Source organism: Metopolophium dirhodum, chromosome 4, assembly GCF_019925205.1.
Source record: "Metopolophium dirhodum isolate CAU chromosome 4, ASM1992520v1, whole genome shotgun sequence".
NCBI lineage: Eukaryota > Metazoa > Arthropoda > Insecta > Hemiptera > Aphididae > Metopolophium > Metopolophium dirhodum.
This window is the reverse complement of record NC_083563.1, coordinates 26,594,467-26,608,878: the sequence shown is the minus strand read 5'-3', so window position 1 is coordinate 26,608,878 and position 14,412 is coordinate 26,594,467. Positions and strand designations below refer to the sequence as shown.

Below are 14,412 nucleotides of genomic sequence, written 5' to 3'. Positions count from 1 at the left end.
ACTTCTTAAAGTCAATAGTGAATTGTGTTGATAGTTGTTTTACAATATATATTAATATAATATTATATCCTTGTCCATCATAGAGTCTCGACTGCATAGACGTATTGTATTTATTCGAATCCATCTTTTTTAGATTTCTGTATATAGTGGATATAATGTTATACGTATAAGTTTTATTATTATTAAAAATATATAAACTCCTAAGAATATTTCATATAGTACTCAAGCATTTTAATAATTAAAAAATTTTAAATCACTGAAGACAATATTTATTTATTACGATAAAACGGAAAAAAGGTATAAAGAATCTATATAATCTTGGTATATGAATGCAGTCTACAAAATATTTTAAAATTTTGGTGCTGGGGCAAGCCCCCTCCCCCCCCCCCCCCCCCGGTTAAACACGCCTCTGCACCGACTTACAATCGATCGGGTCTGACGCTATACACACTGCCGTTTGTGGTACCTATACTTTGTCAAGTTGGAAGGATTTCACTGTAGGTGAATGTCAGTCGTCCGTAATGTCGACGAACCTAATAGGAATTTCGATCGCAATTATCGAATATCATAGTATACGTCATTAGCACGAGCCGGACAAGGTGGTTGGACTGCAACTGTTGCACCTACTCAATTCGTCTCGAGCAGAATAGACAGAGAAGATAATATTTAAATATTACTATCATCTCGGGAAAACGACAGCGTATAATATCTTAATACGATCCGGGGTCACTGTCACCGTAACTACTGCTCTGCGATCCCGGTGGGTAGCGCAGTAGTAGTGGCGGCGGTGGTGGAGGTGGTGGTAGTAGTGGTGTAGGTGGCGGTGTGAAGGGTGGTTCGGGTCGGTCGTAATATCACACGCACTCGAAATTACCATTGTAGTAGTAATACATGTACAGATATTACACGCGTATATGCGATATAATAATAATATTATACACATTATGGTGTGCTCGCAGTCAGGTTTGCATCGGGTGCTGCTATGCGGGTGCGGGCTCGGCGCGGAAGGGCTCGTGCGCGCGGGCAAAGGGATTTCGGCACGCGACCCGGCGGCGGCGGCGGCCCTCATGTCGAGCATATGGTTTCTCATGGTGGCCTCATCGTCGCTCGTATAACCATATATTTATTGTATTATTTTTTCATCCCATATCGACACAAACATGTATATAATAATGACGATGATATTATTATACGAACCGTATATACTCCCGAGGTTTACGCTCTTATGTAGTTATATAATATTATGTAGAACGTTAACGTTTACGTACTATAAATTATAATACGTGTAATTCCCACGGTGACGACCTGCCGCGGCCGTCGCCCGGATTCGTCGGTAGGTACCTAAACCGGGTATACTATATTATTGTTGTTATTATTATTATTACCATCATGACGATGCAGAACATATTATTATTATTATTATTATTATTATATAATGAATTACAATAATAAAAATAAATAAATAATATACCTAGATACCTATTTTAAATTATATATTATTGTATTCTCGGGATGACAGATATTTCATCTCGACGTTTATTATGTATCGCACAGCGTCACATCCGAATTCGACGAACATGATGGGGTGGGAGATTACATTATTTTTGTTAAGACTGCAACTCTTAATACGCCTCAGGTTATCCACGCCACACCACATTAATCAACTTTTGGGATTTTTTTTCTTAACAACATATTATTTTGAATTTATTCAATGCTAATTCGACAGTTTTAAACTTGTATCATTAAACCTATAACTAAAATATTTGTAAAAAAAAAAAACAAGGCCAACTCTCTAGGGAGGATCCGCCCATTGCTTCCCTCGTATAATCTAAAATCCTACAAATATATTGTATTATTATAAATATTTAATTTTGCTGAAAGACTGTGGCACGGTTGTGTAGGAGAGTTTTTGTATAATATCAAATTCCCGCGTGACGTGCTGTAAAATCAACGACCGTCCTATTTGGATCCCACGAGAGTATAATGTTTATATAAATATTACAATATACATCTTGTAATAAATATAAACAATTTAATAAAAATATACCTATATTATTATGTACACAATATGTCGTTATATCTATAACGACTATAACTGACTACCTATACCTAAATATAAGCAAACAGGAAAGAGAAAAACTAAGATAATATATTTAAATTTTTTGGTACAAAATTGAAGATATTTACTTTGTAAACATCGGCATGCCAACGATAACGAATCGTAAAAACATGAGACGATAATCTATATTAGAAACTGACGATTGATAATTAATCAATATAATATTATCTCCGACTCTTCGGAGCTCTTGCTTCAGTTGCGTTAATTGAAATGTTTACTCCGATGTTCAGACGTTGCATACATTTAGATATTAAGTATATAATATAAATATTTGAAGTCTGCATGTATATAAATATATAATATTGATGTATATACTCATTCCCCATTGTTGAATTTATAGATAATATATTAATTATACAACCATAACGGGCTGTGAGTCTGCAAATTAGGAAATTTTGTGCACAATAACATGGGTAAATGCGTAAAGTACCTAAAATAATATAAGTTAATTGAATAAAATTTCTATGATGTACGTTGTTAAAATATTTGGTTATTGTTTATTGTACACAAATTCAATCATATGAATTCATTTCTAAAATCTGAAGACATTTAAATTTCATCATAATTGAATAAAATTGTATTTTAATGATCAACGTGATTATTATAGAATTTTTCTGTAGTATCCTTACATTTGAATGAACAGAAATGCACATAATAATTTACAATAGTCTTTAAGCTTAAATATTTATATCAACATAGATAGGTACTATAATTTTTTTTTTATATAAGCGTATAAGCAAATACTTACCTATAAAAATTAATTATCTAATTATTATCAAAGTATTATTCATTTTAATTATTATTTGATATTTAATTTAGCAAAAGTTAGCATAACTTATGATACGGCATGTGTGCGCCAACTAATATATTATATGATGAGTATTATGCAAAGTTAATTTATTGATTTAAATTATTAAATATCTTGTTTTACGTTTATTATTGTTGAATTTGTAAATTATAATATATGCAAAATATGTAGTATACCCATATGTGTATACAATATACATAATACATACATGACCTATACATAAGATACCTATATATTATTTCATGTTCAAAATTTTCCTTGTATCTATTTTTCTAGAGAATATTATATTATTTAACTAAAAATAGTTTGAAGTGTATAATAAATGATAAATTTCAATCATTATTCAAATTATCTATAATATGTACATGTTATAAATTATAATACACGGGGTAAATATAGCTTGTAAAATTTGTTGCTTATAAAAAAATAATGGTAGGTACCTGTTTTAATATCAAAAATATATATATTTAGGTCGAGTAAGTCAAGTAAAAATGTATTCACAAACATGTATGTTCCATTAAAGACTTTAAATCGAGTATGTGTCATTAAAATGTATTATATTACATATACTATAGCAATAATGCATAAGGAATAAGGATATAGACACGGCTAAAGTATTAAGCCATGGATATATATTGTAATTATCACATTTCAAGGTTTCCAACTTTGTATTGATGTAAAAATCTTGAAATTATAATATAGTATAGGTAGGTGCATAATACATATAGGTACAGATTCTAAAATTTAATATTAAAAAAAAATGGAATATAATGTATTAATGTATGACATTATAAAAAAAATGTAAATATTTGAAACGTGGTTAGATGAGTTCTTGAATTCGTTTAATTTAAACTTCTTTCTGTTTTATTTTATTATGAAATATTTATTTTGTTTGGTTTATATTATGATAAAAAATATTTCACGTGGGTTAGTCTTTTGAAGGACACGGTGTTTATCTGGTTGACATTATTTTCTTGTACACAAATTTTCAGATGTCAATAAGTTAATTTTGGAAAAGAAAGATGGTTAAATTGTTTATCAATAAACAACTTGACAACAGGAATTAGTATATAATATGTAGAATAATAACTGTTATATTATGCAAACCATATAAATTGATAAAAGTACCTACTCGCCACTCGTTTTCGTTGAAAAGGAATTTTTTTCGACTATATTATGACTATGAACTGACGATGTTAAGAAGATTCGTTAAGGGTCAATTATCTAGATCTACTTTCTGTCTTTTTCATAACGAAATAATAACCTAACTATAGATATACATAATGTTATATACTTTTGATATAAATTTGACTACCTATTTTAATTCCATTAGTTTCGTATAATAAGCTCATAGTAATTTGCATGTGGCATACGATTTGGGTACTTAAAATGCTATATATTAAGTAACATAATATATCAGATTAGAATTTATATCTGCTGAATTGCAGTAATTTCGTATTCATTTTTAAAAGATCGACATATTAGTTATGGCTTAAATTTTAATTTAAGTTATTTTTCTTTTAATTTAGTATTTATGGAGCATACAAATAATTGATCCGGTTTTTACATTATATTGTACACCAAATTTTGTGCGAAATCTTTCAATGACAACATATAATGTATCTGTATTATGTAGGGTATGATTTAGTTTAAGAAAAATGAATAAGTATATTAAAACATGAAGTCTTAGTCTATTATTAATATTTTATCAATGATTAGGATTATGTCCACAATAAGTTTTTATTAATAAACGATGATAAATGAAGTTTTTTATAAGTAGTTTATTTACATTAAAAATATAAAAATTCACAATAATTCATAGTATACAGTCTACTGTAAACGTTATACAAAATATGTGTAAGTAGGTAGGTATATGACTTAACTGAGCTAACGTCTTTAATATTTATTGGAAATTATTAATTTTTAAGAAACATCTGGTATACCTAGATATACAAATTACATATATACCTATCCAGAGTTGGGAAAATTTTTTGATTATTTTTACAATTATATGGATACTTTTAAAACAGGTTATTTAAAAAATTATTCGAACACAATTGTTTTTTTTTGTTTGATTATTCAGATAATAATTATTGTTTCTATTCGAATAATTGTATTTTAAAATTATTAGAATAAGTTTTTATTCGATTAATTGAATTAAAAAACTTTTCAAAAAATTGTATTTAGATGATTCTATGAATAAAAAAGTGTTTGAATAATGCCCTACTCTGCCTATATCAACATTTTAAATAACCTAAGTAGTTTATGTAAATACAGGATGTGTCGTCCAATTACGAAATTAGTTGGAATAAATAATGTTGACAGTAACAAAGATGATTTGCATTCGGTTTAATAGTATGATATGATAGTGATACCTACATGGCTACATGTATAATGCATATGCTACCTATAGTATTTATACAGTTAATATTGGTATCAAACTTGTGCGAAAAATTCCCTTTCATAAGACAATTTTGGATACCCACCCGCGGATAATAAATTATTCTATAATGCTACTTTATAAATCATAAATGAATAAATAATGTACATGATTATAAATTATAATATTATATTATTGAACTATTGAAGCCATAAATTTCTTCCAGTTCTCCTTCACGCTATTCAAAATATTTAAAATACAAGCATCTTGTTATAGGCTTACTTATGAACACATAAATAATTTTTTATTTGTTAGAATGTATAATATACTTTGAAAGTACTATTTTATATAAATATAGTGGACAGTTGCAGTAACTCATAAATATTAATTTAATTTCTAGGTTTACATAATATATTATAATATGTTGATTTATGCTTATAATTAAATAACAATGATGCGATTAATTGCCCACTCGAGTAATAGTGACTAAAGTTCAAAATCAAAATTCAATTTATTTTAGGTTTCAAAATATCAAAATATCAATTTTGTTACAGATATATCCATTACTATATGTCCTTCTGTAACCACAAACTACTAATAATTATTAATTACAAACATAACTGATATTTTATTTATAATTAAATTGTTATATAATGTACCTATCATTTAAATATTTGGTATTTAATATAAATATAGATGTTTACATCTATCTGACGGATATGTACTTCGGCATCAAAGAATTACATTACGTGAGCTGTAAACGATGAAATTAATCATTTAAATTCCTAACTAAAATCAAACAAAAAATACACACACAATTCGGCGACCAAGGACGGTTAATACGGATATTCGGTTAAAAAGATTGAAATCCGTCTAAATTCCGTTTGAAGTGTCGTCACAACGCCTTGTAACCTTATAGATATACTTACTAATATATTATTATGATTTTTCACTTGCGTCATAATCGGGGAAAATGTAAAGGTAGATATATTATTATATACCTACCTAGTACCTACGCCTACTTCACCGAATTCGTCTAAATATTGCGAGCGTAAATTTTTAACTAATTGGACTTATATGTATATTTTTTTTTTTCTTTACAGCGTTATTTATGGTCATTAAAATAACAATAAAAATGTTAAATGTGCCGCATAATAACACTATTAAGTAATAACGTTTCTCGATATAAAGATAAAACCGTACGCGCAGTAGGTATATATACTATATTATATTATGATCGTATAACATTACATCACATCATAATGTATATTGTGTTTTATATCGTATCCGTACAATTTGTGACACTCAAGTAGTCAAGTCGAAAAAAGCACGCACGCACAAATGAAAACGACCGATTTCAATTCTTCGTGAGTTAACGTGACGACGGTAGATTTAACGGTTCCGTTCCTTAGACGAACAAAAAAAAAGTGCATTATTTTTCCTCTAAAAAAAAAAATAATAATAATAACAAAACAAAAAAAAATACCCGCACAGTATCGCATCACCAGCGTGTATACGACGGGGTCGCCGGCGCATTTTTCAATTGAAATCAATTAAGCTTAATTAAAGCCAATAAAAATTCTCCGGTCCGTTCCCTGTGGGATGTCTGCATCTCAACACCGACACATTATACTGTCACATGGTTCTTTTCCTTTCCATTTTTTATTTTTAAATATTTTTCCATCAATGTCGTGTACCTATGTATACACAATGGTTACACATGCATATTATATGATATATATATACGACTCATCCCATATATTATTATATTTGGGTTGTATCGTACCGATATATTTTGACGTCATCAATTATAAACACTCGAAATAATATTGTATTAAATTCAGCGGTTATTCGAGATTACGATTATTTTAATTTTTACAGCACTTGAAGTTCTATCAATGATTGTCTGCTATATTCGACATGATATTTTTTTTCGTAAATTTTACAGATGAATAGATTGAATTTATAAGAAATATAATATTTTACCTATAACTATATTTTAAATATACATAAAAACTATGCTACTCTAGACCTATTGGAAAAAATGTGAACCGTCAGACATACAGTGCATGCAGTCTATAGTTTATTACCGTTTAGCCGTAGATGTATATTTATTAAGTACCTATTTTAATTGTATTGCACGCATATACCTATATAATTAAATTGATAACTTGAAAAACCCAGAGGTATGTAGTATTTTATTCAAATTTTTCAATAAATTGTTAAACTACGTACACATTAGCTTACTTAACTATTTAGTATTTACAATCAATTATTATTATTATTGATGCTTCCTAATTATTATATTTTTATTGTAGTTTAGACTATATTATGAAATATTGTAATATTTTATTCACAAGTTTGCATAATAATTGATTATACCTATTATACATCAATTATAAATTAAATCATTTGATAATAATAAATCGATCCAATGTACGTATTATAAATATTAAAATATTATAATATTATTATAATATTTATATAGGAATGCCGCCCGAATGCTATTGTACCACTATTATACTATACAACGATTTTAAGGGGTTCGTGTAGGCAATTTTGTTACAACTGGATATTGAAAATTCAATAATAATTTCAAGATGTTAGTTTAATAATATAATGGTTATGGACATTTACGGTTTCACGTAAGTATTATTTGTGTATAGTATTAAGTATATATTGTATTGATATTGATGATATTGAAATTCTAATACCTAATAACACCAATTATTGTACTTTAACTTAACATATATAATGCCATAACAGCCTCAAAAAAACGTAAAAATGAAAATAATACATTCAAAATAAACTTTATGATTCGTATGAAACATTAGTGTGCTGTTTATTTAGTTTTAATGTTTAGATAAATTAAAAATTCTTAAAGTAAACAATATACATTGTATAATTATCTATACTTACTATTATAAAGAGGAACGATTTGATTGTTTGTATTGAATAGGCTCCGAAACTATTGAACCGATTTAAATGACATTTGGTACATAGATCGTTTAGACACTAAGAAGAAACATAGGCTACTTTTTAATACTAAAAACGGCTGTAATGGTTCGAATTGAAAAATTATTTTTTTTGTTGGATAGTCCATTCATCGAGGAAGGCTTTAGGCTATATAACATCACGCTACGATCAATTAATATAGAAGTGCTCAAACAGGGATTTTGAGATTTATGATGGAAATATTTGTTTATAAATGGTTGCTATTGGTGAATAGGGCAGATCAGGTACAAGCATACATCAAATCGAATTTTCACACATTGCCTACCAGGGTGGCTGAGTTGCACTTACTGCAGTGAGTTACACCAAAAAGGAGTTGAACAATCACAATTTGTTTAAGAATTGTCATTTTTTACGGGCCACAAAGTGCGCAGGATCAGCTATAGCCTATATTATAAATAAATTAATGTTTGTGTGCAGATCTCTGGGAAGAAGATGGACTAATTTAAAAATAGTTAAATTTGGTTTTTTTATTCGTCGGAATTTAGTACGGTTAGGTTAGGTTAGGATTATGTATTAATTGATTACATTAATCCACCATATTATATCAAAATAAACTTGGTATAACTTTGATACTTTAGAGTTAAATCATACACTTACGTACAAACCGCACTGGGTCCGCGATCTACCGCAGGTAGATTGCCTACCTGATAATATACTGCTGCGAATCAGAATTTTTATTCCAGGCAACAGAAAAGTTAATATAAATTTTGAACACCGTACACCGAATATTAAATAACGAATTGAACAAAGTTTGAGTCATATAGAGTTGGTACATTTAACGGGCAACGAAGTGCACAGGATCAGCTAGTATAAAATAAAATACTAAACAATAATTGCATTTATTTTAAGCTCTTAATTTAAGAATCTCATTGATGATTTTTAACTTATTAACGTTCGTCCGGGCGAATTGTTTGTGTATCTTGGTAATTAAAATGCTAATATAATATAAATACATATTATTATAATGACATCTAGGTACAATGTCAGTTATCACTGTCTAACATGTATGATCAGTGTTTGATCGGAATGGAGTAGGTAACTAATAAAATAATGTGATAGCCATTATTAGCTTATTTTGGATGAACTGCATTGATCCAATATAATATCATTTACTCATGCTTCCTACATATTATTAGCATGATATTCATATTAGTACGTGATTATTGCTTTTATTACAATGATTTTATACTTCCATTTATTATGATTTATATGACAAACAAAAATACGATAATCGTTTATAATAATTTGATGTTTCTTTTAATAAAAAAAAGAAAATCGATATTGTTAAATGATAATGATAATAAATTACATTTTATATATAGAGGTGTATATATATATTCATATATCTTCATATACATAATATACACACAAAAATTGGATTTAAGAAAAAAAACAAGCTAATATGAAAATATAAAATGTATATATATATATATGTCTACATAATATGTATATTGTATATACACACATTATAATATGAAATATATAATATACATACATATATATATATATATCAATTATTATAAATGTACAATTCATTAGGAATAAATAATTTTCATTAATTTTACAAAACAGATACGAACAAAAAAAAAAACTTACAAAAATACTGAGTTGGTATACATGAAAATGACATACATTTGGCCTACATGTACGATAACATTAATAATTATTGTTCGAAATAAAACCGCATGTATATAATAAAAAAATTCCTCTAAAGTTATATATTATAAAATAAAATAATGGAATGTTACTATTTTAAATATAATGAGAAAATACATAAAGATAATTCATTTTATAAATCACAGTCAAAATTATTGCAGGAATGACGTATATAAGTATTTATTAATAAATTGAGATACATATTATAATATATGAATATAAAAGTTAAAATTTGTTATAAAAAGAAAATATATATAAATATACATTTCCAATTGAAAAGTGTACATTTTAAACGATGTTCTTATTTATATTACTGTAAATGCGTAGTAGTTAAAATTGTCATGTATTAGAACATTTTACTATTTACTATAATGTCATGATTATTATTGTGTATGGCACAAGAAATAGATATTAATAAAATTTAAATTGTTCCTATTGCTATTTGGCAAGTATTCAAATAATATATATGAAAAACTTCATCGTCATCGTATGGAATTAAAAATAACAATAATATTACTTTAGTACAAATATTACTACGTGTTTTAAATAATAATATTAATAATAATAATACAAATAATAATTATAATAATAAGAATAATAATAAGAATAATAAGAAAAAAAAAATAAGAAAAAAACATTTTGGCTATCTAAATAATACTTACGTTTCTAATTTGTTTAATTCAATTTAAGTATTATAGGCCTAAACTTCTTAAAAAAATTAAGTAACACGAATAAATTACCTAGTTTTATTTTAAACTTTATTTTGCTTTCGTATATACATACATGATATATTATTAATTAAAGTCCGGTGTCAAGGTAATCTTTAGGAACACCTATAACACGCATATTAAAACGAATACAACATAAAAACTAAACATTTTTATAACAACAAAATAATAATAATAATAATAATAATATAATATATATATTTTATAATACACAAAAAACGTGACTAAATAATATTACATCAATATCGTTTCGCAACATTATTATAGCTGCAATGTGTTCATTTCTATCACAGGCCTCAGGACGGAATAGTACACGAGAATATTATATTATATTATAAATATAGATCAAATATTTTTATAAACCTATCAATGTATTGATATAATATACGTAATATGCTATATATATATTTATATTTGTGTGTTATAATTATTCGTTTAAAAAAATGTAAATCTTATTGTAACGTAGAAAAATATTAAATCATGTACATGTACAAGGCGTATATAAACTTAAAAATTATAAAAAAAAGTTACACGTAAAAAAAAAAACAATACTTTTGAATATTTTGATTCGTAAAGCGATTATTATTACATTAATATTCTTTAATGAGGTTAACTTATTAATCATCACATTAGAAACGATTTCTCCGGGTGGAGAAAAAGATTGGCCGAGTCGTCGTAATAAAGCACGCGTGTCTATAGTGTGTAGTGTGTAGGTACACACACACACGATCATCGCCTTTATATACGTATAATAAAAATAATAATAAAACTATTATTATTATTATTGTTGTTATTATAATAATAACAATAATAATATTATTTTGCGTGCAGTGCGCGCGAAACGGATGTATAATAGTTACAACAACGCGGATGAGGAATGCGTCCTGTTTTTTTTTTCGTTCGTTTTCGGCGCGTTTCCGGGCTGCCGTAGGAGATATAGGTCAGAGGTCAATGGTGGTGGTGGTGGTTTTGGACGTTGGTATTGGTATGATAATTGGTGGTAAATGGTGGTAGCATCGATAGTGAGTGTAGTGGTGGCGATGGTAATGACGGTGACTCAGTGGTGATACTCGGCTGCGGTCCGGGCTATCTAGACGTGGACCTCCTGCCGCCACCGCCGCTGCCGCCTTTGACTGATTGCGTGACGGACGACAGCGATTGCGCCGGTTTGGCGGGCGTGGTGTGCGTGTGCTGGTGCTTGGCAAGGTGAGCCTTTTGCCGGAAGCTCTTGCCACACACGGTGCACATGAACGGCTTTTCGCCGGTGTGGGTGCGTATGTGCACGTTCACCGAGTACTTGTCCTTGAAGCCTTTGCTGCATATGTGACAATGGTGCAGCGACCGTTCTTTCTTGGCGGGTGGGTGCCCGGCTGGCTGGTCGTCACCCGACACTGAAGCTGGTCCGCCGCCGACGCCACCCACACCGCCACCAGAACCGGCGATAGACGTCCCGGTGCCGCCGCCGGCCGACTGTTTCGTCTTGCCGTTGGCGTGGTGTGATCGACGGTTATACTTCTTAGCCGGTCGGACGGGTGGTGACGATGAAGAAGACGTGGACACCTGTTCCAGTTCCCGGTGGTCCAGCACCACCGTGGCCGGGATTTGCGATATGTTCGCCACCTACATAAACGGAATAAAATAACACATTATTATTATTGTCATCATCATAAAATAAGTAATAATAATATGGGCGATGGTGATGACTATCAGGGCTGTGAATTTAAGACACGAGAAACAACCATGAAATATATACAAGCACCATAGTATGAATCAAAAACTTAAATTAAAATAAATTTCCAATCATTATGTTTATGGCCATTACAAAATATATGTAAAATTCAAAAATTTTCACTATGAAAAAAATAAATAAACTGATGGTAAATAATAGATAATCATAAAAAAATTATTTGTTGAAATAATTTATGTAAAATAAACTGTTTATATTTAAATATTATAATATATTGGTGTTAATGCCAAATCCATAAGTTTTCACCGAATATCTATAAAAAAAAAATTAAAAATTACAGTTATAAAGGTATAATATGCATTTATACAACATATAACATAATATTGCATGTGCAATATGCATTCGAATCAATTAACATCAATATACTATGTCTAAATAATGCAAATAGATAGATAATATGCAAAATAAACTTTCTTATTGCTAATATCTTTAATTCAATTTGTATCTAATTATTTAGAACTCTGAATGAAATTAGTTCATCCAAATGTGAAATCATTAAATTCACATCCCGGGTGGTAACAACAATAAACAGCGGTCTGAGTATGTATAAATTACCGGCTGAATGGGTGTGCTTGGGGTTTGACTGTGTGGGTGACCCTGCGAGGTATAAATATAATTTGTTTGCGGTTATAATGATTTAAGAGGTATCAAATTTTTCGATTCCTGGGTAATCGGTAGACAGCATTACAACAAGGATAATATATTATTATACAATCGCTATTTACAATTCGCATTAAGACAATGTACACCAATGAATTAAAGTGTTAAATTTTAGATCACATTTGAGTGGCCTTAACGTCGCATAATGTCATCACTCTTTTCGAGTGTACCGCCAATTATTTGTATTATATATTATGTATAATTATGACCTACTATTGTACATAGATCATGTAATATAATACCTATAATACCTACAGTATTGTTTTCATGTGGCACTCAAGTTTTACTTTTAATTTCAATTTATATGCAGCATTATAGTATTTTATCTCGTATATTAAGAAAAAAAATGCAAAAAATTATATTGGCATAAATAAACATTGCAACTTATTTCAATTCTTGACGAAGATATTTTCTGTCTGTTAATAATAGCTATTTGCAACCAATTGTGGCGTTTGATTAAAATCAACATAATTTTCGAGCTATAATTTTACGAATAATTATAATGCAGCATTAGTGTACCTATACAGCGATTAAATCTCCATAAGGCGGCTCTATATAGGTAAGTAGTGTTACTGTTACATGAACACACATTATAAATATACACGAACATAATATTATAAGTACTATATTTTAAGACCAGCTCACCGCAGGATCATTTATGATTTCGCAAAACGTTTAATGCCAACTGGTTTAAAACAATATTATGTCAGTTCTATATGTACGGTATAACAACACTGCACCTCGTGGCTCGTACCTAACTATTATATATTAATATAATAATTATTACGTAATAAATATGATTGATATTTGTTTAGTTTATATAGATGACGGGGATCGGCAGCTTCTACAGTGCAGAATTATTCGATTAACGCAGGGGTTAAAGATCTTCTCGCAAATAAACTGGATTCGCGTATACCTACAATTTTATAGCTTTTTTTTTTTTTACTTAATCAGTGTTAACAGATCGTTTGAAATACGGAAAGACGTTTGGAAAGTAGTTTATACATTTTGAAAATGCATACGAATGATTTATTTAAAAAAAATTATCGATTTAAGAAAGTACCTATAATATGTATAGAGATAGAGATCTGCAGTCGAAAGGATATTTTAGTCACCCGTGTGGTGTTAAACGCTTGTAAAAAAATGTATACAATGAACAACGTCCGTCTGGTAATATTTGATTTCGGCGACAAGTCCAAACTTCAAAGTCGTCTTCGACGTACACATGTGCGCACATTAGGTTATATTATTATGGTTGTTGTGTGATCGGGTGGAGATTTTATGGGGCGGACAAAAAAG

At 28.9% G+C, this 14,412-nt stretch overlaps 1 protein-coding gene across 2 annotated transcripts in view; it reads right to left on the bottom strand.

The window, feature by feature from the left end:
• Nucleotides 1-9,879: 9,879 nt before the first annotated feature.
• The window catches only part of LOC132942643 (uncharacterized), a 71,656-nt gene continuing 67,123 nt past the window's right edge, over nucleotides 9,880-14,412 (bottom strand). For both annotated transcript variants that reach the window (XM_061011209.1, XM_061011210.1), the window contains one exon: nucleotides 9,880-12,326. In XM_061011209.1, the coding sequence (XP_060867192.1) occupies nucleotides 11,793-12,326 (534 nt within the window). In that variant the 3' untranslated portion in view covers nucleotides 9,880-11,792. The remainder of the gene's footprint in view (nucleotides 12,327-14,412) is intronic.